Source organism: Balaenoptera musculus, chromosome 9 (genome assembly GCF_009873245.2).
Source record: "Balaenoptera musculus isolate JJ_BM4_2016_0621 chromosome 9, mBalMus1.pri.v3, whole genome shotgun sequence".
In the NCBI taxonomy this organism is placed as follows: Eukaryota; Metazoa; Chordata; class Mammalia; order Artiodactyla; family Balaenopteridae; genus Balaenoptera; species Balaenoptera musculus.
Window position 1 is genome coordinate 44645823 of NC_045793.1, and position 26696 is coordinate 44672518.

General features: G+C 38.6%; 1 protein-coding gene across 11 annotated transcripts in view; it reads right to left on the reverse strand.

Annotated features, from left to right (window-relative positions):
* BBS9 (Bardet-Biedl syndrome 9) overlaps window positions 1–26696 on the reverse strand; it is a 461337-nt gene that overhangs the window by 58759 nt on the left and 375882 nt on the right. For all 11 annotated transcript variants that reach the window (XM_036863487.1, XM_036863483.1, XM_036863488.1 and 8 more), the window contains one exon: window positions 5464–5686. In XM_036863487.1, coding sequence (XP_036719382.1) covers window positions 5464–5686 — 223 coding nt within the window. The remainder of the gene's footprint in view (window positions 1–5463; window positions 5687–26696) is intronic.

Here is a 26696-nt window from a genome sequence, read left to right on the forward strand (position 1 = left end):
CAGGAACAGTTTCCAACAGTAAAAGAGAAGCCAAGGAATGAAAACGTTCTAAGAAGGAAATGGTCTCACTGAAAAAGGCTGCAGAGCAGTCAAGGGGGTTGTAGGCAAAGTGCTCACCCAATTTAGCAATTATGAAGCCACTTGGGAAAAGGTTAAAAAAGTGCTCAGAGATCAATAACTTGCATGATTTGGCCTACTTTCGGAGAGGAGAGGCAGAGGTAGGAAGGAGGCAGAATCCATAAACTAGCTGCACAAAGTCCTGCAAAGTACCTGGGTTTGCTTATCAGAACTGAAATACAGACAAGCCCCATAAACACAGGTCATTGCCCGTGAATAACATAAAAGTCATTAATTTCCTGATTTATGAAACCAATCCTTGTTTTTTCCTTACCACCATTTCTGATACAACTATAGTCATTTTATTGTTGGCATTTTCTATCACAGTCTCTTTTTACAAAAGTTATATACGTTATTTGTAGGAAAATGTACACATTATATGGAAGGGAAATAGCAGGAGGACACTCAGACACCACCTATAACTGTGGCACCTAGGATAATTATCATTAACACACACCTCGGTTTATATGCTTCTGGACCAGATTGTGAGACTGAAGCTCTGTCTTTTGCTTTCTGCCTTTGCTGACTTACTTAGAAAGACCTATCCTGCACCTCCATACCTATGTATCTACCTCTATTTCATTCTGTGTTTTTGTGTTTCCTTTTTTTTTTTACATTTATATCTCTTATCCATCTGAAATGTATCGTGGCACACAGAATGGGTTAGGGAATCTAACTATTTTTTCTCCAAATAGTTGGCCTGTTCCCAGCAACATTTTTCAATTAATTCACCTTGTCCTCTCTCCATTGCTTTGAAATGCCACATTAGCACATGAGATCAGAATTCAGGCTAGCACCTTCTAAATTCTTACATACATAATTTGGGGGAGGGGGGGATTCTCCTACTTATAGATGTTCTAATTATCCCAATTGTACTCATAAAAAAGCAAAAGCATAATACAAAGATATTCACTCAAAAACTAATTGGCCACTTATAAACTTAGTCTCTACTCCAGTATCTTTCCACATTTAACACTAGAGGAATCCCCATCTGCTATCAACTTTTTGTATTGGTTCATCTCTCACCAACTGTTGGAAACTGTTGCAAATACAGCATAAATGGGTTGCAGAGGGAAATTACAAATCTTGCAAATGATGCAAGATGCAATGCAGTTAAAGTGTTATTAGAGAACTGCTTGTATCACATGCAAGGACAGTACCCGGAGAAAATCTGGCAACTGAGGACAGGAATAAAGACGCAGATGTACAGAATGGACTTGAGGACACAGGGAGGGGGAAGGGTAAGCTGGGACGAAGTAAGAGAGTGGCATGGACATATATACACTACCAAATATAAAATAGATAGCTAGTGGGAAGCAGCCACATAGCACAGGGAGATCATCTCCGTGCTTTGTGACCACCTAGAGAGGTGGGATAGGGAGGTTGGGAGGGAGACACAAGAGGGAGGAGATATGAGGATATATGTATATATAGCTGATTCACTTTGTTATACAGCAGAAACTAACACACCATTGTAGAGCAATTATACTCCAAAAAAGATTGTTTAAAAAAAAAAAAAAAAAAAAGAAAATCTGGCAATTGTCCAGTAACAACAAAGAGAAGAAAATTGGCTAGAATGATGACATGATAGATGTTTCTGAAGAAAATGGTTTGCATATCAAAGAAAGACCCCTAGGAAAATGGATAATGCCTTGGAATATTTTTTCCTAAAAATTACCTTCTTTGTGAAGGTGCTAGTTAGGCCAAATTTGAGTGTCCATCATCATACCAGAAACAAAGCAAAAACAAAAACCTCACGCAATTCCTTCATTGCTGTATCTAAGAATTGGCACAAAATTGCAGGCATAACATAAATTTTGGCAAATATATGATAAACTTACTGTTAATTTTAATTTTACTCTTTTTCAAACAAATCTTTTGCTTTCCTAATGAAAACAATGAAATGTTGGTTCCAGTTTCAGGTGGTCTTTTTCTGATACCAATTAGTCTCGAACCTTCCATACTTTAATCAATCTAGCAATCTAAGGTAAACCTCAGCCTCAAGCACCTGCAGGGATGCAGCAAGTAACAAACAGGTATGATTAAACCAGCTAGGCAACTAAAGGCATTCACATTCAGATTTTTTTTTAAACACTACCCTGGTGGCCCTCTGTAACTCTTGTTCTAAGGGTAGAATACATACCACTGAGATTAGAAAAAAGACATTTAATGAAAATGCAATATTCCCCAGCTGAAAGATGTGAATACAGAGGTACAGATAAGAAAAATACAAGTTTGATGGTTCTGTAATAAAAAGAATACCCAATAAAGATTAGGCTAAATCCTGATAGAGAAACTGAAGGTTGATAAAGGCAAGCAGGAGAAATGTGAGGCAAAGAAGTCCATAAGGTAATTCCCAGTGGGAAATATTTTCAAATTCTGGACACCAGGGAGGATGTTGTCATGATGGCCTTTACTGGAGCAAAGAAAGGGCACATCCAAGGTGCTGGGTTCATAAAATCATGAGGCTAGAGAAGACAAAGTTTTTTATTCTGAGATTCATCTGCAATTTAATAGGGAACATGGTAAAATTACACACACCCCTGCCTTTTAATATCAACCACTAAGTCACTTCATCTTCCTAGGGCCTTCGTTACCTCAGCTATTAAGAGAGGGAAGTAAACCAGATGATTTCTGAGTTCCTGCCCAGCTATTAAAAAAAGATCATGTCTGTGAAAAATGCTTGTATGCTTATGTGTTCAGTAATCTACTCCTTTCTAATATGCCACTTTACCTTCACATATTCTGAAACAACTACTATAGCTAAACATCATAAATTTCACAACTACTGGTTTGAAGCAGAAATAATCTCTGTAATAATGGTACCATGTCACCTATTGAGATAATAAAAATTAAGCACAAAGCAAATACAGGGTAAATCCTTATTATATTCCTCATAGCAAAGAAAAGAGACTGTGTGAAATTTCTGCCCTTTTCCTCCCAAAATCCTAGGCCAATTTAAGTGAAAACAAGGCCAGATCAAGAATAGCTCACACAGGAGGAGGTTCTGGCTAGAAATATATTTGTACCGTGTGGTCTGTGTGGTCTAGAGGGAAGCACAGTGGGCTACAAGATTTGGATTCTAGACCTAACCCTTCCAGTAACCATGTAACTCTGGGAAAGATATTTAGCTTTCCTTAACTCCATTTCTATTTGTAAAACAGCAATAATTCTACATGTTTCTTCTACCTCAAAAACGTGTTAAGAACGGAAATGAGTATGTGGAAAATCTGAGCTCTATGGAGGAAAGGTATTATAGGCAATAATGGAGCATGGTAATGACGAAGAGCACTGAGTTAACAAATTTTAAGAACTCGCTATCATGATTGGATATGGCGGGGGGAGGGACAGTCACTCAACTAAAGTCAAAAAGTGGGTCATCATTAAGTAAAAGCAATCAATTATGACCGCAACAAATACGCACAGCCTCAATCTCTCCAACGGGATGAACTCGGCTAGACTAGCGTGACAGGCACACACCTGGCTTCCAGATTCCTGGTTTGTGAACAAACACATTTTCCACCTTCCTTCATTTCTCCCTCCCTTCCTTCTCTTCCTCCTTTCCTCTGCCTCTTCCTTCCAAACATTCAGAAATTTTACATCAAGGGTTTCTAAGGACACAGCCCTGAGGTTGCTTCCAAATCTAGTTATTTAAACAAATGTCTAAAGTTCTATAATCAATAAGTGTGACTAAAGAAGCATCGTTTCTCTCCAGGTGTCCAGGTGTTTGCTCACAGCAATGCCACCGGACTCCTAGTGGCTCTTCCCAAAGAGGCTCCAACAAGGATGTGGGGAAGAGAAGGCAGGGCTACCGAGGCCTGCACTGACAAACACACCAGCCAATCAGGGGGTCAGTCCATCTCTTTTTAAACTTTCCCTTTTATGTATTTGGCCTTCTCCCTCAAGCCTCCTTTGTTTCTCCAATTGGCAAGAAAGGAGGGAGAGCCATATACTGATTGCTGATTATAGTGAACATTTTTCATTTACTATCTCATTAAGCCTACATATTTATTTCTTAGGAAAATCATCCTAACAGTGGACAGAGATGGATGAATTGAGGCCCAAGGACCAGTTAGGAGGACGTTAACAAGGGCAAGATGAAGAAGACCTAAATTAAGACAAACTATTAGAACTGTTTCTATGTAGGAAGGCAATTCTATTCTGAGATGCCATATTAGAAATATTATTTTGGAATGAAAGTTAGGTTCTGCCTGTGTATGATTAAGGCAAAAAATCTTCAAACCATAGAATACAGAATCCCATGGTCCCAAGCCGGCCATTCTCTCCACCCCAAATTTATAAGGTGAATTATGCATACATCTGTACAATGGTAATAATTATAGTTTGAATTTTTTGAGTGTATCTCTGTTCCAAGAATTGTGCTAGGTGCTTTACAAACATATAATGCCCTGGCAACAAGGAAGGCATTATTATGCCCACTTTGAAAGGAGGAACTAGACTCTGGAAAGTTAACAAACATATCCAGGTCATATGAGCAGTAACATCAGCATGGGGGGGGGCGGGCGGTAAGTGTACGAAACGCATGTAAGGAGGAAGATGAAAAACTCCACACCACTTCCCATACTATGGTCCTTGCTTTAGGAGGAAATAGATGCTACCGCTGCTGCATTTAATAAATTCATTTACTTATGCTCCTTGCTGCTGCCATAAAGAGAGACACTAAGTAGAGCTAAGCGGGACTTGGGAGCTGCGGCCTCTAAAGGACCGAATGCAGCGCTATTGACGGCTCAGCCCCTCTGACTGCGGGAAGGGCTGACTTGGATGCCCATGGTCATCACTGACTGCCCAGGTCTGGGCAACCTGGATCTCTCTCCCCCTGGCACATAGAGGGCTCAGCCCTGAAGCCTGCTCATGTCTCCTGATCTCCAGTCTTTTTCTTTGTCTCTTCCCCCGTATTCTGGTGACCACAACCAGGAAAACAGCAGAAGGGATGGGACTCATCTGGACTATATTAGCTGCTTGTATTATGCTATTTACATTTATGAAATACGGTATCGTGAGATCACATTTAGTAAAATTTTCCTTAAAAATAGTTTTATTCTCTAATCCACTTTTTATTGGTTAGAAGCAAAACAAAATGGATCATATATTTAAAAGCAGAGGGAAGAAAAAAGACATACCATTCTAGAAATGTCTAGCAAGCAAATACCCCAAGAATATTTATCCAAGTGGTTACCCTGGGATATCTGAGGGGAAACGTGAAAGCAATTTTCTTGGCTATCATCACTTTAATATGAAATGTAAACCCCAAGTACAACCACAGGCACATTCCTTTAATTTGGCCAAAGTACAGTTGTGTTTTGGGAGCATGAATGGAGCTCTTACCTGGCATGACCATGGTCTGCGGAGCCGCTGCGTCAGTACTTAGGCAGAGACGTCCACCTTTGGCTAATCGATCGCACAGCAAGGTGATATGTTTCTTCAATCGGCTTGTGTCTTTGGGTATGCTCAACTGGCTGCTGAGGTTCAAAGCCTGCTCCTTGGAACTCTTCGATAGGCAGGTCTTCAAAAGGTGGGAAATAGCAGCATCCACCGTTTCTTCCCAGCCCTGGATGCAAAAGCCAGTTTGGAATTATGCATAGATTGACAAATGAGCAAGTAAGCACTTACTGTTAATCAAGTTATAAGATTATGAGTGTCTTTATGTCCCAGTGTTGGGGACTTGTTAAGAGCTTGGTGTCTGGAATATTCCAGACCAGTCTGGTTTTAAATTCTAGCTCTGTCAGTTATTTGACTTTGAGCACATTACTTAATTCCTCTTAGCCTCATCCTCACCTACAAATGAGGATACTAATAATATGTATCTCCAAGGGTGGGGGTGATTAAATGAGATGGTTATATGAGAAGCTTTATAGGCCCTGTGCCAGGCATGATAATCATCATCATCTCAGGTGTACGCACGTTTGATGATCCAGAGAGTGAAGCCCTAGGATTATAGTTCATTCTGCTGCTGAAGGAGAACCAGCCAGGACAGGACAAGGGGAGACTGGGGGAAACCGGAATGGAGAGAAAACCCTGATGTCTCTCCCAGCTATTGGTCCCACAGCCTTGGGTTTGCAGGCCAAAACCAGAGGAGCTTTGTCAAGAGGGATTTTGGGAGATACAAGCCTATCCAGTCCCACTCCCGTGCCCAGGTGACAAAAAAGTGACACGAAGTGAGGAAGTGAGCCGTTTACCCCCATTTGCTGGGAACAGTGTGGCTGGGCTGCAGTGAAGACCATGAGGAGTGCAGTGCCACCTTGGCACCCTGCAAGCTGTAATTCTAGGGATATCTATGGCGGGCAGGGACTGCGGTGTCATCACAGAGGATTGGCATGAGGAAGTACCACCCTCAGGTGGGTTCAGATAACAACAGAATGAGAAGCGGGAGGGGTCAGCTTATGCTCTCCCATCGGACATCCGCAGGGGGCCCCAGAGATAACTGGATATGATTTTCGGGGGGTCTGGAGGTCTTAAGCAGCAAAATAGAGAAGTGTGAATGAAATCTGGGTATTATTGCCAATGTGATTGCATTTGTACCCAGACGCTGGTGAGACCTAGAACACCACAGGCTTGACAATCAAGTGAAATTATAAAGGATGATACTGAATGACTATCCTCATAGAATACTGCAGAATAGACCAAGCCCCTCACATAAGGGGTGAGAAACCTGAGACTCAGAGAGGAGTCCCTGGGTGACTTCACTGTTGGTACCACTCTATCCTCAACCTTATCAGTTGAGCCACCTTTCATGTATGCAAATCGGATTACATTATTCCTAAACTTCAACTCCTAAAGCCAAATGCTCAGTTTAGCATATAAAGCACTTTCTGCTCCAGCTCCTGCTCCATTTTATTCTCTCCCTGTCCATCTGCACCCCCACTCTCACCCTGGCCTCTACACATGCTCGGCCCTCCTGCTGCAATGCCCTATCTCTACTTGTTACCTGGCCAACTACTACTTACGACTCAGCTCAGGCACTGCCATCCAAGCATCGCATTCGTGGGCCCTCTCCGGGACTCTGAGCCCTCACACACCCACATCCATCACTGTACTCCTCACCCTGTGCAGTGGCCACTGTCTGCATGCCTGGTTTCTCCAGTGCCTGGAGGTCTCCGCACCCCTAGCACTGTGCTTCGTCAAGAAATGTGTTTGCTGGACAGAGAGATGGTGAACTAGGACCTTAGCATTGGGATGACTTTGGAGATCTTTAGTCCAGTCTCATGGGACGTTCCCTGGAATACAGTAGCAACCATCTGCCTAGGTATGGTTGTCCCCAAGATCCAAAATTACTACTTTTGGGGGCAGTTCACTCCTTTCAGGGACATATGTAACCAGCAGAAAGCTATTCCTAAACTGAGCAAAAATCTGCCCCGTTGGCCCTTATTCTATCCTCCAGCGCCATGGAGAATAAATCTAACCTCTCTTCTACATGACAGCCCTTTATATCTGTGAAGACAGCAATTCTGTACCCTCTCCTCCAGAATAAACATCCTCAGTTCCTCCAGCTCTTCCTTATATAAACATGGTTTCAAGTTTTCTCTCCATCCTGACCACTTGTCTTTGAATGAGCTCCAATTTTAAACACTTAAACATTTATACAGCTAACTAGAGAACCCCAAACTGACCCCAAGACACCAGGCTGGGGATGGGAGTGCAGGGTGGAAAGAGCCGCCACCCATTTACTGGGAGTTCTCACTGCCAGCCTGGCCTCTGGTTGCCTCTGCTCTCTTGGCAGCTGCACCACACTCCTGATTCACAACGAGCAAACAGATGATTAAGCCTCAGGCCTTTTCCACACTCACCACACATCTTCCTTGTAGGCTTAAGCAGCTGGTTCTTTAGAGCAAAGTGCAGACTCTGTATATATCCACTAGAGAACTTCCCGCTGATTGCCAACATCAGGATTTTTTACTCTATTGACCCATTATAGATGGCAAATTAGGAAACAAATTAATTATTTTTAAATGAGATGTCAAAGGCTATAAAAACAGCTTCCTATCCCAAACCACTAAAGAATAATAAACTGCTGGTTACTACAAAGACATCTCTATACAAATATCAAAATGTAAACTAGACAAATATTTAAAATTGAATTGTATTTCAATAATAATGGGAAGAGGTAAATTAAGACAAAATAGTAACCCAAATGTCATTGGAGAGGACATATTTTCAAGTTGTTTTTGAAGGCACTGATGATGACCTCTGGAGTATAAGAAGGAAAAATCCTTTGTATATAATTTGGCATTTGTGTGTTCTGTGGTCATTTCAGCATTAAAACAGTTCCTACTATTTTATAGACTATTCATCTAAGCAAACTACTGTTTTCATAAGTAGGTTACAGTAACATATTAGATAATTTAAGTAGATATGGCATTTGGTTAATATAGAGGTACTACAGAATTTCCTTTTCTACTGCCAACTTGCAGATCAAGTCAAAAACCATGTCATGTTTAGGTATTTGGCATGGATATTTCTTTAATATAATGAGGCATGATGCCAATACTTCAAAAATATTGTTACTGAAATACAGGGTTATTATCTGGAGGGCCTGAATTGCTACATAAACTCAAATATGATAATAAAAAGGAATGTTTATGAGACAAAAGAAGAGCCTTAAAAATGCAATGTGATAATCCACTGATCAACCATGTAGCATACTTACCTGATAAAATGTGAAACAAAACTATGTGGAAATCTAGAATCTCAAGTATGAGAAGTACATTAAAGATAAGCTACTTTAACCACCTTTTTGGTGTTTGAATCCATTACCTTTATTTACAGCCCTTAAATTGATAAGTCCAATATTCAGTTTTAATGTCTAAACACACACACACACACACACACACACACCACATGCACATACCTGACCTTTATCCTTTAAAGTTGAACACCAATTGTACTAATAATTGAACATCAGTTGATGTTTATCATTTGAACATCAATTACCTCTCCTAATTGCAAGAGTGAAAGAAAATCTTAATTTTGGTAAAATGGTGCTACAAAACATCTGGAAGGGAAGAAACTACTAAGCAAGTGCTCTTTGGTGATAGTTGAAATGACTTTAGTTCTCAAATCCATAGCCTAACTCTTAAAGTCCCAGTTAACCCATGTATGGCTTTTAGAAAACAACAGTAGGTGTGAAGTTACAGCTATAAATGTGTGACTAAATCCATAAATAAATTTAAATGTACATGTTACTCTGTTTTATCTTCTTCCTGGCCCTTGTCAGTACTAGAAATTAATTTATTTACTGGGCTTTTTTGTGCTTACTATATCTAGTCTAGTATTGACGATTGGGGTTTTGCTTTGTTCCCAAGGTCTAGGCTCTACCCCATGTGGTAACTTAACTTTTGTCTTAGTCCTTCTACCTGACCCCTACGTTGGGAGCCTGCTTAAAGGGTCACTCCTTAAAGGACTGGGCTGCCTTGCTCCCGTCAAATCCCTTCCAAGAAACTAGACCTAAGGCTGTAGCCCTGCTGCCTGACTTCAGTGCCAAGCTGCCTGCTGTGTGCGTTCCCCAATATGGCTTTTCATGTTTCACCTGCCTGTGTGGAGGCTCCTATATGCCATGCTGGTCCCAGATGCCTCTCTGTACCAGTGTGATGCCCCATTTCTAGGAGGAAGCTTTTCAAATTCAAGGCCTCAGCCTCTGCTAGCCTGTTCCTCCTCCTGCCTGAAGTCAACCGAGCTGTGCTTTTTGCTATCCAGAGACCACACAGCCATGGCTGAGTTTCTGACTTCCCTGCTCTACATACCCTGCTAGTCTCCACTGGTCATTGTGCCCAAAAACCAGTATAAGCAAGTGGCTTTTCAGAAACGGTAAGACGCAGAAAGTTTGACTAAGTTTGTCAAGTTAATTTCCTAGGGTATCAATCAAAGTAACCAAAGAAAAAAATAAACTAAAAGAGTATTCTCATGCCACCTGCAAATTAAAACAGCCGAGTTGAAGATAACTGCCCCAAGGCTTCTGGATTTTGACTTAACCTCATTCACCTCAACAGCCTCTTTCCTGTATGACCTTAGATAAATCACTTAATCACTAATCAGGGTATATCTAAGGTCTCCATAAAACAGGAATAACACTATTTGCCAAGCCAATTTTACATGAATGGTAAGGCACTCAAATCTTAAGCAGAAGATACTATGGCATAAGCATGTATATTCAATCCTACTTTTTTTTAAATCAGAAAATACAAATACACAATTGGAATCCAATGTGAAGAGTAATATCTTTAAACTCTTATTCAAACAAATTATAAACTTCTGGGCCTTCCCTGGTGGCACAGTGGTTGAGAATCTGCCTGCCAATGCAGGGGACACAGGTTCGAGTCCTGGTCTGGGAAGATCCCACATGCCACGGAGCAACTAGGCCCGTGAGCCACAACTACTGAGCCTGCGTGTCTTGAGCCTGTGCTCCGCAACAAGAGAGGTCGCGATAGTGAGAGGCCCGCGCACCGCGATGAGGAGTGGCCCCCGCTCGCCGCAACTAGAGAAAGCCCTCGCACAGAAACGAAGATCCAACACAGCCAGAAATAATTAAATAAATAATAAAATAAATTTATAAAAAAATTATAAACTTCTGCAAACTTATGTTTATAACAGAAACACTACCACATCCGCAACTATAGTAGTATAGGGGAAAACCACACAATGCCATGGTAGGATTTGTTACCAAATGTACACACAGTTAACTCTAAGGGAGAGAGGAAAGGTTAAAAAAAAAAAAAAAAGAAATCTGTGTAAAGGAACAAATGGAGATTGTGTACCCACATCCCAGGTTTCAGTTGAGGAGAGAAGACTCTCAGAAATGGCCCGTCTTACATTATACATTTGAAGGTAAAATGACCTTTACATCGTATTCATTTATTTGAAAAAAAAGTTGTATTAAAGAGAAATAAATTTCCTCTTGAATAGATGTAAAGGATTCACAATTAAAAGTCTTTGGTATTTATGACTGATCTTATGATTACTACTACTTTGTATTGTATCATATTATAATTAGCCAAGATAAGGAAAAATAATCAAATGAAGGGTCACTGTAAACCTAGGTACAAATAAAACTTATTTCTTTAGTTGTAAATTATATATTTTGGAAGATATAAGAATTTTTCCAGATTTATCTAGGTTCAGATTATTTCTAAAGACTAGATTTTATTCAGTGAATCTTCCTTCATGCAAAGGAGGGCTTGAAATGTTGAGCTATTTACCTTTGAAGAGTAAAACAACTCTTTGAACCTGAAACAAAATAAAATAAAATTTAAAAATGAAACCAAGCTATATGGCCTACATGGCATCTTAATGAGTTTAAAATTATGTTCAGTGGTTTTTATAAAATAAAACATTGAAAAAAATCAGCTTAAACTTTTTCAACCCATCACTAATAAAATGAAGCACTCCCCAATATCATCATCTTTTAATCTTAAACTGAAGTGATTTATTGGACTTCAGTATTGTCATGATTCAAAAGCTGTAAAAATCTCATTCAGATTTTAACCAAAAGTAGAACAGGGTGCCAGCCTTATCAACACAGCATTGTGAAAAACAAAGCACATTGCTTCCTATTGGATGAAAATCTAAAACCTTTTTGAGAAACAGAAGCTAAGCAATCTTCATGGAGTTTAGCAGCAGTACAAGCAGAAAACATAAGGTTGCTTCCAATCAACCTACTCTGATACTTTTTTTAAGTTATGTTTTGCTAAGAAATTTGCATTTGACCTGTACTCCCATTCTGACCCCAAAGATTTAGACAGAGGAAGGAACACAAGTAGATTACCTGAATTATCATGAAACCTGATCCTGGATAGCCGTATTCAATTTTAAAACAAAACAAAACATTAATGATGTCCCACCTAGCCAATCAGTTTTTAAAAAATAAATTTATTTATTTTTGGCTGCATTGGGTCTTCGTTGCTGTGAGCGGGCTTTCTCTAGTTGCGGCAAGCGGGGGCTACTCTTCATTGCAGTGCACGGGCTTCTATTGAGGTGGCTTCTCTTTGTTGCAGAGAGCATGGGCTCTAGGCACACGGGCTTCAGTAGTTGTGGCTCGTGGGCTCTAGAGTGCAGGCTCAGTAGTTGTGGCACACGGGCTTATTGCTCCATGGCATGTGGGATCTTCCCGGATCAGGGCTCAAACGTGTGTCCCCTGTACTGGCAGGCGGATTCTTAACCACTGCGCCACAAGGGAAGTCCCTAGCCAACCATTTTGACTAAGCATTAAAGTCTGCTTCAGGCAAAAGCTTCCAGTCACATGCACTATTCAGAAACAACTTACAAAAGTATTAAGACTGGAAAATAAAATTGATAATGAATATTCCAAGGGAAACCTGCTTCTGGTGATGGTAGATTAGATCATTTGGACCAATTATCTCACTGAGAATAACTAGAAAAAACATATACAAAAATCACTTCTTTGAAGTTATAGAAAAGCTAACAAGATAGTAGTTACCAGGTCAAGATCCAGGGGACAAGGGAAGCCCAGGAAAGCGAGTCCTGAATTTGTGGCTGCTTTTTCCCCTGAGGTCATTAGTTACCTGGCCTAACATGCAGCTTTGGTCCTTCACTTATTCACCATCTCAGGCTATGACTTATGCTTGCTTATGTATTTCCATGTAAGAGGCAGCATGGGTCATGAGAAGGGCACTGGGTTAGAAGTCGGAAGACCTAGGCTAAAATGTGGCACCTTTCCTTATAAGCTGTATGTCTCTGGGAAAATTATTTTAGGTCTCTGGGTCTCAGTTTCCTCATCAGTTAAAAATCAGAAAAATAATTTCCTTTGCCAGGTGCTTTTAGATTTAATGAGACATATTTAGCAATTGTAGTTACTTAATTCCATGCTATTATTCTTACTTCTGGGAGTTGTCTCTAAAAGTTGATCTTTTGGGGGCTGGTTCTTGTGAATAATAATGACACTAGAAATAACAACAAGAGCAAAAACTATTTAGGACCTCTTATGTACTAGAAAGTATGCTAAGAAATTTACAAATATTATTTGTAAATAATTATCTTGTTAAATTGGTATTGTAACTTCCAACTAAGGTGCTAGATGCAAAGTATTTTACCACAAATGACACAATTATTAAAAGTAAGAGCTGTAATGGGATTCAGGACTGTATGGCTCTAAATTCCATGCTCTTGGTCACTAAACTACAGACCACTTTTTTCCCATTTCATCATGTGTGCCTTTCAATCTATTTTCATCAGATCACCTTAGGCAGAAAATATCATATGAGGTCTTCCCCCAGAAAATTTATGGTCACAATTAACATATTCATGGAATCAAAATTCAAATCAGCTTCTTCATCCAAGTGAATAATCTGTATACAATTAAATAAGATTTTACTGCATAATCAAAAAGCACTATGATTTGTGCCAGTTTGGATGGGTCAAAGCTTTTAGGACCTGCATAGACTACTGTAACTAACATCTAGGAATGGCCTTGGGACACCACATCCCCTGAAAACATAACAATGGTCAGACTTGACTCTGATGAGTCTGAGTTACGTGCTCATTTCAAGGACTCATTACTGAGAATACTTGGAGAGCCCATTCTTATTATGGAATCAAAAGATTCATGGGGTCACAGACTCCCCAAATACCCATATATCTGACAGAGTCTGGGGAAAATCTTACTGAAGCTAGGACAAGAGAAGAGCCATGTAAATAAACTGAAGGCATCAACTCCTCCCTAACAACGCTGTGTTCTTAAAAATCTCAAAGAATAGGAAATAACCAAATTCAAGAAAAAATGTCCCAATACACATGAAACCACTGATTTAAGTGTAAAGCACTTTTCTTTAGGATCCCTTTCTTTCTGTGTCTCTCTCTTCCTTTTAATTAGTTTGTATTTTTTAGGACCACCCAGAAGCTTCACTATTTTAAGATTCGCCTACCTACTTCTTTCTTGGTCAAAGCCACCGGTGGATCTGAAACAGCTATAGGAAGGTCCAAATACTAGATTTCTATTTCTATCTTCCTTCAAATAGAATTCAAGTCCGAAGAAAAAAATACAGAAAATGGGATCTGAAGTGACTGACTGTACACCATTCAATGTTCATGTCATTTTTCACAGCAATCAAGCTAAGATAACAGCAACACAGCAGCACAAATCTCAAAGTTAAATAGTAATTGTCTACATAATGAGGTACCTTCCCGTCAACTTTGTGAAAAAATCAATTATATAGTTTGAGTTCTTTTTAGTGTTATGTGAAGCAAACAAGTAGATTAAATTTGTTAGCATTTTCTAATATAGAATCCAGCACGGGTACACATAATACACAATATAAATTATACTTATCCTTGTTAAAGTAGTCATATTGGAGAAGAATAAAACTTCCGTATGATCACCTTGTCAAAAGTTCCCCCATTGAGTCAGGTTTCTCATTTTTGTGAAGCTCCTTAGCTTGGGTTCAAATCTCGCCTCTGCTATGTTCTAGCTATATGACCTTGGGCATATTTCCTCATTTGTAAATTGGAAGTAATAGTTGTGAAGCAAGGATGTGGATGCAAGTAGTTTATCTGACAGCTGATCCAAGAGGTGCTGGTGGGAAGTGAGTAAGTGAGAGGGGGAAGGGGGAGAAGACAATAAACTGCTGGGCTGTGAGCAGTTACCGCTGTAGGTAACTGGTGCAATCCTGCTGGACTACTCTGGGAGGTGGTGTGTAATGTACCTTGGACTTTGCCAACTGGAGGGATGAGGGAGCTGGGGTATTAATGTACCAACCCCTGTCAGTCATTGATCAAACCTGTGGCTGCACAGCCTCTGCCAAACAGGGAGAATCCCCAGGCAGCAAAACGGCAGGTGTCCAGCATGTAGAAGCTTTCAGGAATGGCAGGAGGTGGAGAGACATGGGTGAAGCACAAACAGCATCCAGCACAGAGTGAGGATTAAATGGGGTAATGTATGCAGAGTCCTTGGCCAATGCGTAGTACTTAATAACGCTCAATAAGTTAGTTTTCTTACATTTCTTTGAATTGGGGGAGGCAGGCCTATATCTTCTGTGTGTGTATGAATGTGTATGTGTGTGTGTGTATTTAATTTCTCTCCTTATTTCTCTACAAAACAGGGATGTCTTCTAATTAGTGAAGTTTATTGGATGTGGTTCTGAGATTGCTAAAAATTATATAGAGATGCTTATGACTTTGAATTTACAGCCAATGGGTTAGAAAATAACTAACCACTGCAACTGATCACTGACATTAAACCACAGAAATTAGATTTCATAGGAAACTGGCAAGTTTCACCACTTTAAATGCAGAAAGTGAAGCATATTCCTGCTCACAATATCAGTGATTTCATCCGCATCGTCTCATTCACTGTGGTGGGAGAGAAGACCTGTGTTCCTGCAGTCTTCATAAATGACATATCAGTGAAATCAAAGCTTAGATTTCATAATCATGTTATGCAATCTGCCAAATTAGGAGTGATAGCAACCTTCATTACTTCTCACAGTTTATTTGCAGCTTTCTCTTCAAAATGCAACAACTGGTAAGATCTTTCCTACTTATATGAAATCTGCTTCTGGTTCAGGATGCCTGCTCCAAGATGGAACACCAAGGCATTGCCCTTTCCTATAACTTCCTGTCCCCGATTCAAACCACTCACAAATTTCCTGTTAATAAAAAATGACTGTAATTAAAATCTTTTACTCTGTGCCTACAATTATGTTCCATCAATTCCAGAGCAATTTTTTCACATTTTAACATCTCTGAAATAGATTGTGTCAATTTCGGCGGCGTCTGACAACCACTGGCTTCCAGACACCAGTCACGCTATTGCTGTCAGTGCCTGTGTATGCGCAGTCTTTGTCTTAGCTGTTCATATTTTGTCACTTCAACTGATGGATGTGCAATGGCCATACTTTCCTGTCAAACTGATTATCATTTAAAATATCAAAATTATACTATGATTCATCATTGAACAAAAAAGTTGTGTGCACGGAAAGGCATGGGAATAGAACAGTTGGAAGTATAAATTTGAAATTAGTGAAGCAAATATTCATGACAGAAGAATGACAGCAATTCCATATGTTCTTGCAAAGCAAAAGCGAAGTGCCTTCCAGGATGTAAAATAAGAAGATACAGATAGGAGAAATGTATTATGTTTTGTTACTGAGATACATGCGCACAGATTACTATCCTCTGTCAAACAATACAACTGAAGTAAGAGAAATTGCCAAGTCTCTGGGATAGATGTGGTTTGATTAATTAATGTATCACACAGGACTATTGTTAAAGCAGTAAACATCAATTTGCCTAAAATCTCTTGCTAACTATGGATAGAAGCTTCTTGCACCAATATATGATTCAACTGAAGGAAAAAAATGAAGCTTTGAGCTCAGTCAAAATGGAAAATTTTTAGAATGGATATTAGGGACTCAGAAAAAAGTCATGAAGGCAACAGTGGCACACTCTTAAGGTTGTGTCAAAATGCTCTTCATGGCACACAGGACAATGCTGTGTGTAAAAACACGGATAGGGATCACCTGTAGTTGAAAGGTGACTTAAGAGAATCAAACTTTGAATGTGAAGAAGTTTCAGGAATACCTTAACCAATTTATGCTGCTTTCCTCTTACTGAGGCTCAAGAGTAAGATGTGATAAAATGTATGTCTAAATAAGTCTAAAATCTCTTTCAATAATTATCTAAAATTTTAAGTGATAAAGAACACTATGTCATAGTTTAATTGGCAGTGTTTGTTTTTTTTTTCTAAGCGGTCCATAAAATAATGCTGTCACTTACAATGGATGGCATTCCATTATTGAAATAGTAGTAACAAGAGCTAGTAATTCTTGGAGACTGTATATGCCCAGCACCACGTTTAGCACTTTATGTACATTTCCTCAATTAGTCCTCCTATGACCCTTAAGAGGTTTATAAAAGGTGTCCTTAACATCTGCACATCTTTGACAAGTAGTTTCCAAATGAGTTCACACGAGTAATATTGTTTTAAAATAAGGTTTAGCACTTCTGTGGTAGTATTAATAATAGCAGTAGTAGTAGTAGTAGTAGTAGTAGTAGTAGTAGTAGTAGTAGTGGTGGTGGTGGTGGTGGTGGTGGTAGTGGTAGTGGTAGTGGTAGTAGTGGTATTCTGGTCTTCCAGTTGACATAGATAACTAAACATCAAAACCCTGAATCTAAAAATGATGGTGAAGACACCCAAAGGAGGCTCAGTATATGGTCTAGTTCACTGAGACCAAACGAGCAATGTAACTTTCTTACTTTGTGTAGGAAATAGAATTTGGATAAGTATTATTGAAGAAGAAAAACCTTATTTTATACATATTTTTATTCAATATTTATTGTGTTTCAGTAAATCATGAATAGTAGACCATAGCCAAACCTAAGGAAAGCCAGATTACGTGGTTAAAAAAAAAAAAAAAAAAATACATAGTAGAGGAAAGGATATATCTGAAATGTAAAGAGAAATTCCATGTGTACAGCTCCTCAGATCCTGACATGGCCTTTCTCCCGACCTAACTGTGTGAAGGGCAGTGAGTTTCTGGCTCTGAGCACCTCTGAACTGGCAGATTCCTCACTCGGCACGAACTGTGTTTTCCAACAAACTCTGGGCATGTCTTCATGAGAAAGGCATTGGGGAGCCAAGTTCACTCACTTTCTTTATGTCATGTTCTTCCTCTGTACCATTTATTTACTGGTTCAGTAGGAATATAAAGCAAAGGTAAGGTAAAATCAAAGCTGGATGGCCACTCTCAACTTTCTTCGAAGCAGAACCAGTCCTTGGGGTCTGGTCTCGTTCACCAATGTACAGATAAGGAAACCAATGCTTAAAGAGTTCTGTAATTTGCCTAAGGATGCCCAGCTAGTTAAGTATTTGCTCTAAAAGGGATGTGAACCCCGGTCTGACATAATATTCTATTCAACTGATATACCACCATTTGTATTTTCCAACTATTAGCATTTAGGTTGCTTGTGGTATTTCATAATTATAAATATAAACATTATGGTACCAAATGGATTTTAGTTTACTACTTTCAGTGCATTAACTTAGATTACTGGTGCCCAAGTGTTGGATTAGTTTTATGACCCACATTTTCCTAGAGGACTCTCTGGAAAGACTATATCAGAAATAGCTGGGTGTGTCTATTTCACTACATGTCTGTTAGTAGTATTTATTACCAAATTTGACTAAATCAATAAAGGTGAAGTGTACCTAATAGCTGTTTACACTTGCATATATTCATCACTGGTAAGACTGAAAATTTTTATGTTAACTGATTTGAATTACAGGATATGTGAATGAATATATGTATAAATATTTATGTGTGATGGTCTGGCTATCAGTTTACCTATATCTTTTACCATCTGTACAGGAAAGATCAAGTTTTCTCTTATAGAATGCCCCCAAAATTTGAGGTTGCTTGCCAAAAAAAAAAGGAGTAATTCAAAATGGAAATAGATTGCTTCCTTTTTTAAAAATGACTTTTAAAAAGCTACACAGTTGTTGGAGGACAATCTGTAATTGTGTGAAACATTATGAAAGTAAATGGGGTATCAAGCAATCCACAGATCTTATATCCGACTATATGCTTAATTTAAGCTTTAATTCTGTGGGGATATGAAAGAATCTGTCCTTAAATTAGAATACAAGACAAGCACATAGACAATTTTAGAGTATAAAATGAGAGCTAAATTATGTCATACCCCCAAGTGAAATTCACAAGAGAATGAAAGCCAGAATAAATAGGAAGGAAATGAAAATTGATCTGCCTCTTAAAGAGGGTAGATAGAAGGGTAAAGAGAGGACACTATTTTAGGTGAGGGAAAAAAGCTCTATTAGCCCTGCTTGATGGAAAGAAGTTGCATATCCATGGAAAGTCAGCTTTCCCAGAACAAAGTGGGGAAGCTGGGAAGTCGCAGAAAAGGAGTTTCAGAAAGAAGATATAGTGGAGCCAAGTGACTGAAAGTCCTGAATGCCTGGCACTGGAATCCAAACTCGACCAGGGGCAAAGAGAGCCATGGAAAGTATGTAAGCAGATGTGTGACAGGAGAGCAGTGGGCTGAGTCTTGCAGAGATGTGCAGGGCAAAACGTGGGTAGAAAGGCTACTTCAAATGCCACCACAGAAAGCCAGGTAGAATAACAAGGACGCAAGCCAAGGGGGGTTCCCAGAAACATTTCCAAATGAACAACCACCAGCTAGGGTGACTGACTAAACCTGGAGGTGCAGCTCTGCATGTGGTTACAGCGAAGAGGGAGCACCGGTTTTAGAGGAAAGAGTCACCAATTTCCAGGTGTACATTTGTAAAAGAATGCAACGTCCCAGAAATGGCAAAATCATCTCTTTGTAATTAGTAGACTCAAATTAGGCACAGTAAAGGTATTTTAAGGAAACTGAACTAAGTAAATACACTTCCAGCCAGGAATCAAATTGGTAAGCATTATAAGGATGGCGATGATCATTATTTTCCTCACTGTGGTAGCGTGATTTTTACTTATTTTACTTATTTATAATTAAATCACACCTTATTTCACAAAGGATCTCACATACAGTGAGAGTGGAGCTTCAAATAATCAATTCTTTGTTCATTTACTTAGTCTCTTTATTCTTAAATGCATGAATAATACTAAATGCGTCCGTTAAAGCGCTGTTTCATATTTGATATACATAAGGAAAGATTAAAAAATTACACGTCACCACCTGTAAATGTATTCTACTTGGCTCCTATTCTGATGTATTTCAACTATTTCAATTTTTAAAACTGCAAGCAGGTCATCAGAAAAGCTCTGAGATACATTATATTCAACTCTAGTCAAGTATTACATTACATAACACCAGTTGCACCTAACTAGCAACAACACAGAGTATGTGGTCATTATGAACATAAAACTAATTCTTTCATGTTTATCTTGCTGGCTAAGATCATGGGAATTACCAAAATATTTACTTTCTGCACTATGTTCCCATAGACAGTTATAATTGCGATGATACTTTAGCAGTCATAAAGGCAGGCTTGATACTGACACCAGACTTCCTCCTTTTGTTTGCCTTTTAAGAAAAGGTCATTAATAATAGTAATGATTAGCCATCTCAGTCATCACTCAATCCAGACAGGCAGCACAATGGCCCTTGCATCAAATCTGACCTGTGACGTAGAAGTCTTTAAGCCTTGTAAGTGAGTCTTGATAAGTCCCTCCACACAATAGGATTTCCTATTATAAACATCTGTTTTCTCACATGAACCATGTTGAAAATGTTAAAAATAAGTTTCTCTTTCCATATCAGTTTGTAAAAGGAATAATCAATCAAAAAGTAAGGCTGAAGGTCCAAATCTCCTTCCCCCACTGATGTAAATTTCCATCTTAACTTTCCCAGGGGATTTTAAAGTTCAGTACTAGGGAAGGTAACTATTAAACCCCTAAAGGACACAATAAAGCTTTTCTTTTTTCAAATAGCAGATAACAGCTACTAAAGATATTCAATGCACTTGAAAGAAAAGAAAAAGGCAAGATGCTATGCAACGTGCCAATATTCCTTCCAACTCTAGGATTGTATGTAATCAGGTCCCCAAACCAGTGCATTGTTGCTCTTTTCTTTAGAGATTCCTCTGGAATCAGGTGGAACACATGAACATTTAGAGCAGAAGAAGTTTGAGACAGCCATTTGGAAATACCAGCACTGCTTCTCCTTATTTTCCTGCCATCTGCGGGACTTCATCGTACAGAATCTTAGTCATCTAAGCTGTTTACTAGGAAAATAAGAAGCAGATCTGTATAGAGATTAGGAAGGGCAAAAAGGATTCATCCACGTACCAACTCCAAGGGACAGTAACTACCTAGAGTGCTGTATTCAAAAGGATTCTGAGGCCATGGTGTCAGCTCAACAGGAAAGAGTCTATGATGATTATAACGTCTACCAAGGCCATATGAAGGGGGAGTAGCAGCCCCTGTGCCAGATTCTTGCCTCTCCTTTATGCAGATGCACACATCTCCCTAGAGAAGTTTCTTGTTCCTGGGAGAATATATGGTTATTGTGAAAATGACCAGGCTGATCCCAGAACACCAGAAATAAGGGCTGCTAATGCAAACACCATGGCATCATTTAATGTCAGTATCCTACCCTGCTTTCACTAATTTGTTAAAATGTGCTTAAGTTATTAACTCAACTGAAAAAACCCTTTCTCTCTTAATGACTGATAGTGTTATGCAACAGAAACTTCTGCAATGATGGAATATTCTGTATCTATACTGTCCAATGTGGTAGCCACTCACCACATGCGGCTATTGAGCAGTTGAAATACAGCTAGTGTGGCTGAGAAACTGAAATTTTAATTTTATCTCATTTTAATTTACTTAAATATCAATTTAAATAGCTACATGTGACAAGTGGCTACCATATTAGATAGCCAATATGTTTACAACTGAATATGACTAGAATATGTTTGCTTGTAATGTTGAAGTAAATCCCCAAAGGATGGGTACCAAGTCTATTCGGTTTATTGAGGTATGCTAAGTGCCTAGAACACTGCCTGAAACATAGCAGGTGCTCAATAAATATTCATTGAATGAAAAAATGGATAATAAATGAACTGGATAAAAGATTTTTCCTCTTAGGCCAATCCCGAGGTATGTGTAGTTTTGCAGCTTTTGGCTTCTATACAGCATAATGAGGGGGAGATGTGTGTAATATCACAATTAAATACTCTCTCAGGCTCAAACCAGTAACACATTGACCTAAGTAGACTTACTTAGGTAAGTCTAAGGAGACTGTATTTTCCATAGAGCTTCAAGTGGATAGAGGGTCAGCAGAGGCGTATTTAAATTCTGCACTGAGGATCCAAATACTCTGAAATATCCTCAGAAAAGTAAGAAAATTCATTTTAGAGTTTCCCTAACAGGTACTTTGATAGAACATTATTTTAGGTAAAACTTCTCCAGCATCACAGGAAGACAATAGGGATAATACTATATTATCAAATCCACCGATAGAACTATGTTTATGACCTCTTTTTGGAGACGCCAAATAAAACATTTAACGTTTTTCTTAAAGTGATAGGGAGTATCCCTACAAAAACACATTTGGTATATATAACTTTCAGCAACTTAAAAAATCACATATAATAGTCAGCAACACCAGCATTTATTTGCCTTCCAAAAGTACTGAGAAGTGGCAAAAATGGAAAAGTGTTACTAAAGAGACAGATCTAAGAAAACACTGATGAATTCTGTTCCAAATGGGACGGTATTTTTTTTAATACTGATAATATAGTGTGAAGAACACTACCTTTCATTAGCAATAATGAATTCTAAACATTTTTGCTTTGTGAAACCGAGGCTATTAAGAAGAAAATATTCCAGAGTTGACTATGGTATTTAGCCTGTCTTGTGACACATGCCATCTAAATAACAATACAACAAACCATTATGCAGTGCTGTTTGAACCGTAAATAAAACATCTTCTGAGCACTTTCTCTTACCTCTCAATACTGTGGGGACATCTGACCTTGAACTGAGAGTCTCTTCTGAAAATGTTGCCCACATGTCTAAAGTTCTCCCTCTCACAATGTATTCTGCCATCCACCCTCAACCAAACCGTCTAAATTACATTCAAATTTTTGTGGTATCATAATAACTTCAATATGGGATATATTTCAACATTCTGGTCAGAGACTCCTTTCTTCCCCACCTCACCCTCCTTCCAAGTTATTTCAGGTTTGCATATTTCATTTTCACATCTCAGCGGGATACCCATCACATAACATTTATTTGTGAGGTCTAAAGGCATAATGTGGAGGATTGTGAACCAGCATGTCAAAACCACATACTGCATGAGTACGTCTTAAAGAATGAAAAAGGATTCCTTTTTTTCTCAAGATATATAAGCTGTCTCAATAGTATAAGTCCAAAGTGAATACCACAACCTAATTAAAGATGAAGAGTATAACAAGCAGTATTAAAATGTCTTTTTTGATTCATTCTTCTCCAAGTTATGTTTTTATCAAATGTCCTGTCTCATTAATGACTTCGATAGACATAACAAGTATACACACCTTCTAATCTCACCAAATTCAGAAGAGAGTTGAAGTAATTTTTTCTTACATGATTTGGGAGGTATGACAGTAGAGAATACAGAGGCAGGGTAGAAAGGAGCTCTGAGAAGATGCTAAGTCCATTCACCTGCCTACAGGGATGAGCATACTTACACACTCCTGGCGAATGAAGCTGTTTTTAAAGATCTCTGGAGTCAGAAATACCACAGTCTCTCTTGGGACTCAATTCCTACATTTGAGAATGTTTATTTCTAGGAAATTCTTCCTTTGGGTCTAAGCATGCTTCAGGGCCAGCTTCAGAAGCATGCAAGCTGTGTAATTGCACAGGGCCCTGTGCTCAGTTTAGTGCTTTGTTGTCATCATCTTGAAATTCTTAATAATTTAATCTTTGAATTTGTGTTTTGTAAGTGAAGTCTGATAAGACAATGAAGCACGTGTGAGAGGGGAAAATATGTGCAATATGCATGCCTCCTCTCTCCTTTCCCCCCATTCACATACAGCCCCATAGCTCAGAATTCCCGTGGCCCCAGGATGAGTGGGAGTTCACAGAGACTCAGAGTAAGCAGGAGGAAGGCCTATCCTGTCTAGACTGATTAAGCAACGGAACTGACAGCCCTGAGAGGCTTTTCGTTTGAACCAGAACTTGTTTTGAATTAAGAAAGAAGGCAATAGATTCAAAGAAACAGGAATGACTAAGGAAACCCACTACACTCCTGTTACTTCCCTGTATTAACCAACCACTTACACTGAAAATGATAACATAGAAAGAAAGGGCAATAGAGTGACACAGAGCTCCTTTCCCTTCAGTCCTTCCTTACTCAGCAGGAAGCTGAAGGTAGAGAGTGTTGGTAGATGTGCACTGGTTAAGAAGTGAAATAAAGACAGTTAAGTTTTGTGCAGCAATTCTGCAGTTCCATGAGAACAAGATGCATATGAGCTACAAAATACAAGTTGCATATATTGTATATATTGTATAATTGTGGCAATTCTTTAAATTTTTCTTTATTTAGAACTACATAAATAAATAGCAAACAAAAATACCACGATGAGAGAGAGACTACAGAAACTAAAAAGCTATGTGTTTAGTACCTGTTTTAACAGCACTTCAGCATTTTTTCCTACTTTTTTGAACAAGGGATCTGCATTTTCATTTTGCACTCAACCTCGTAAATTATACAGCTGGCCCTGCCCTGCTTCCTCATGCTCCAGACTCGATCCACTGCATCTGTTCTGCCAAGTCACCTCTTGTTAGCTTCCACCCTTATCTCCATTCATTCACCCCAACAAATATCAACTGCGCTATGGTCAGTCATTGTGCCAGGCACTGAGAATATAAAAATGAGTAAGATATAATTCCTGCCCTCAAGTGTAGTTGAGGAGACAAATCACCATGAAAAGGTAGTAATATCTACCTTGCATGGCTTTAGTGAGGACTATAAATAATACACATAAAGTAGACAAACCACTACTAATGATGATTAGCACTCTATCCAATTATCTCATTTAATTCTTATTACAATTTAGTGGACAGCTAACGTAATTGTTTCCATTTTAGAGCTACAGAAGCAGAGATTTAGATCAGCTAAGGAACTTGACCAGAAGGACTTTGCTGGAACCAGCACCTCAAGCCACCCAAGTCTTTTTGACTACTAAATCTGAGTTCATAGTGATAGTGATAGTTAATATTCTTATTAATAAAATCTTATACAGATGGCCAAGAAGCACATGAAAAGCTGCTCAACATCACTAATTATTAGAGAAATGCAAACCAAAACTACAGTGAGGTATCACCTCACACCAGTTAGAATGGGCATCATAAGAAAATCTACAAACAACAAATGCTGGAGAGGGTGTGGAGAAAAGGGAACCCTCTTGCACTGTTGGTGGGAATGTAAACTGATACAGTCACCATGGAGAACAGTATGGAGGTTCTTTAAAAAACTAAAAATAGAATTACCATATGATCCAGCAATCCCACTACTGGGCATATACCCAGAGAAAACCATAATTCAAAAAGACACATGCACCCCAATGTTCATTGCAGCACTATTTACTATAGCCAGGTCATGGAAGCAACCTAAGTGTCCATCGACAGACGAATGGATAAAGAAGATGTGGTACATATATACAATGGAATATTACTCAGCCATAAAAAGGAACGAAATTGGGTCATTTGTAGAGACCTGGATGGATCTAGAGACTGTGATACAGAGTGAAGTAAGTCAGAAAGAGAAAAACAAATATTGTATATTAATGCATATATGTGGAACCTAGAAAAATGGTACAGATGAACCGGTTTGCAGGGCAGAAATTGAGACACAGATGTAGAGAACAAACGTATGGACACCAAGGGGGGAAAGTGGTGGGGGGTGAAGGTGGTGGTGTGATGAATTGGGAGATTGGGATTGACATGTATACACTGATGTGTATAAAACTGATGACTAATAAGAACCTGCTGTATAAAAAAATAAATAAAATAAAATTCAAAAAAAATATATATATAATCTTGACCATTCTATTCTTTATTTTCTATTATTACAGTGTACATTTCTAGCTTCTCAAAGGTCGATTTTAGCTGTAATTTTATCAATCTAAAAATAATGTATACTCTAAAATTTTTCTGATTTATTTTTACAGTTTTGTTAAGGATATAAAATATAGCTTGATTTTTTTTTTTATTCTGACAACCCTTTGACCCAACTGTAGAAAATTAGATTCAACTGACAAAGCTTGTGATTTTCAAAATCATGTTCATGACTTTGTTGCTAAAATACCATATACAGGTTAAAAACATGTCTTTGGAAGCAGACAGACTTTGGTCCAAATTCTGGCTCTACCACCCACTAATTTCAGAAAGGTACTTAACTCTCAAAGCCTAAATTTTCCCATATGTAAAATAGGGATGAAAACAATACCTTAACTATATTATAGGTCCTTGTTTAAGATTAAATGAGATAATCCTTGTGAAACACTTCAAAGAAAACATGGTACCTAGTTAACACCCCAAAATTTTAGTTTTAGTACTATTATCTTTAGTACCATGTTTTCACATCTGTGTTTAAAAATGGATCTGAAATGACTTTTTTGTTGAAACAGTTTCCTCCAATACAAAAATATAAGTTCAAGCATCTCTGATTTCAAAGAAGTATATTATTTCTTTGTAAATAAAAGCATGCATTAACGGCACCTGGTAGTCACATACCTCAATGATTCAAAGCATCTAAGATGTTTATTTATATCGTCCTTCACCAAAAACTCCAAATGCATACCCCCATTTTTTCCCTTTTTGTTCTAAACTGCCTATTCAAAGGATCAAGAGTAAAAGAGTTTATAAACTACATATAAAGAATTACATAAATGTAACAAAATATCCCTGTCATTCAGCAAGGCTACCTCAGTTCTCTCTAACCCTTGAAGTGACACTTAAATTTAAGAATGTTGAGCAAATTAAAATGGCTGAACTGTTTTCTCTCGTGGAAAAGGAAAGGATTAGATAATCTGAAGGTTTACTGCCATCACCCTGGCGGTCAAATGACTGTTTCCCTGGCTTCTAAGTGATTGAAGAGTATAT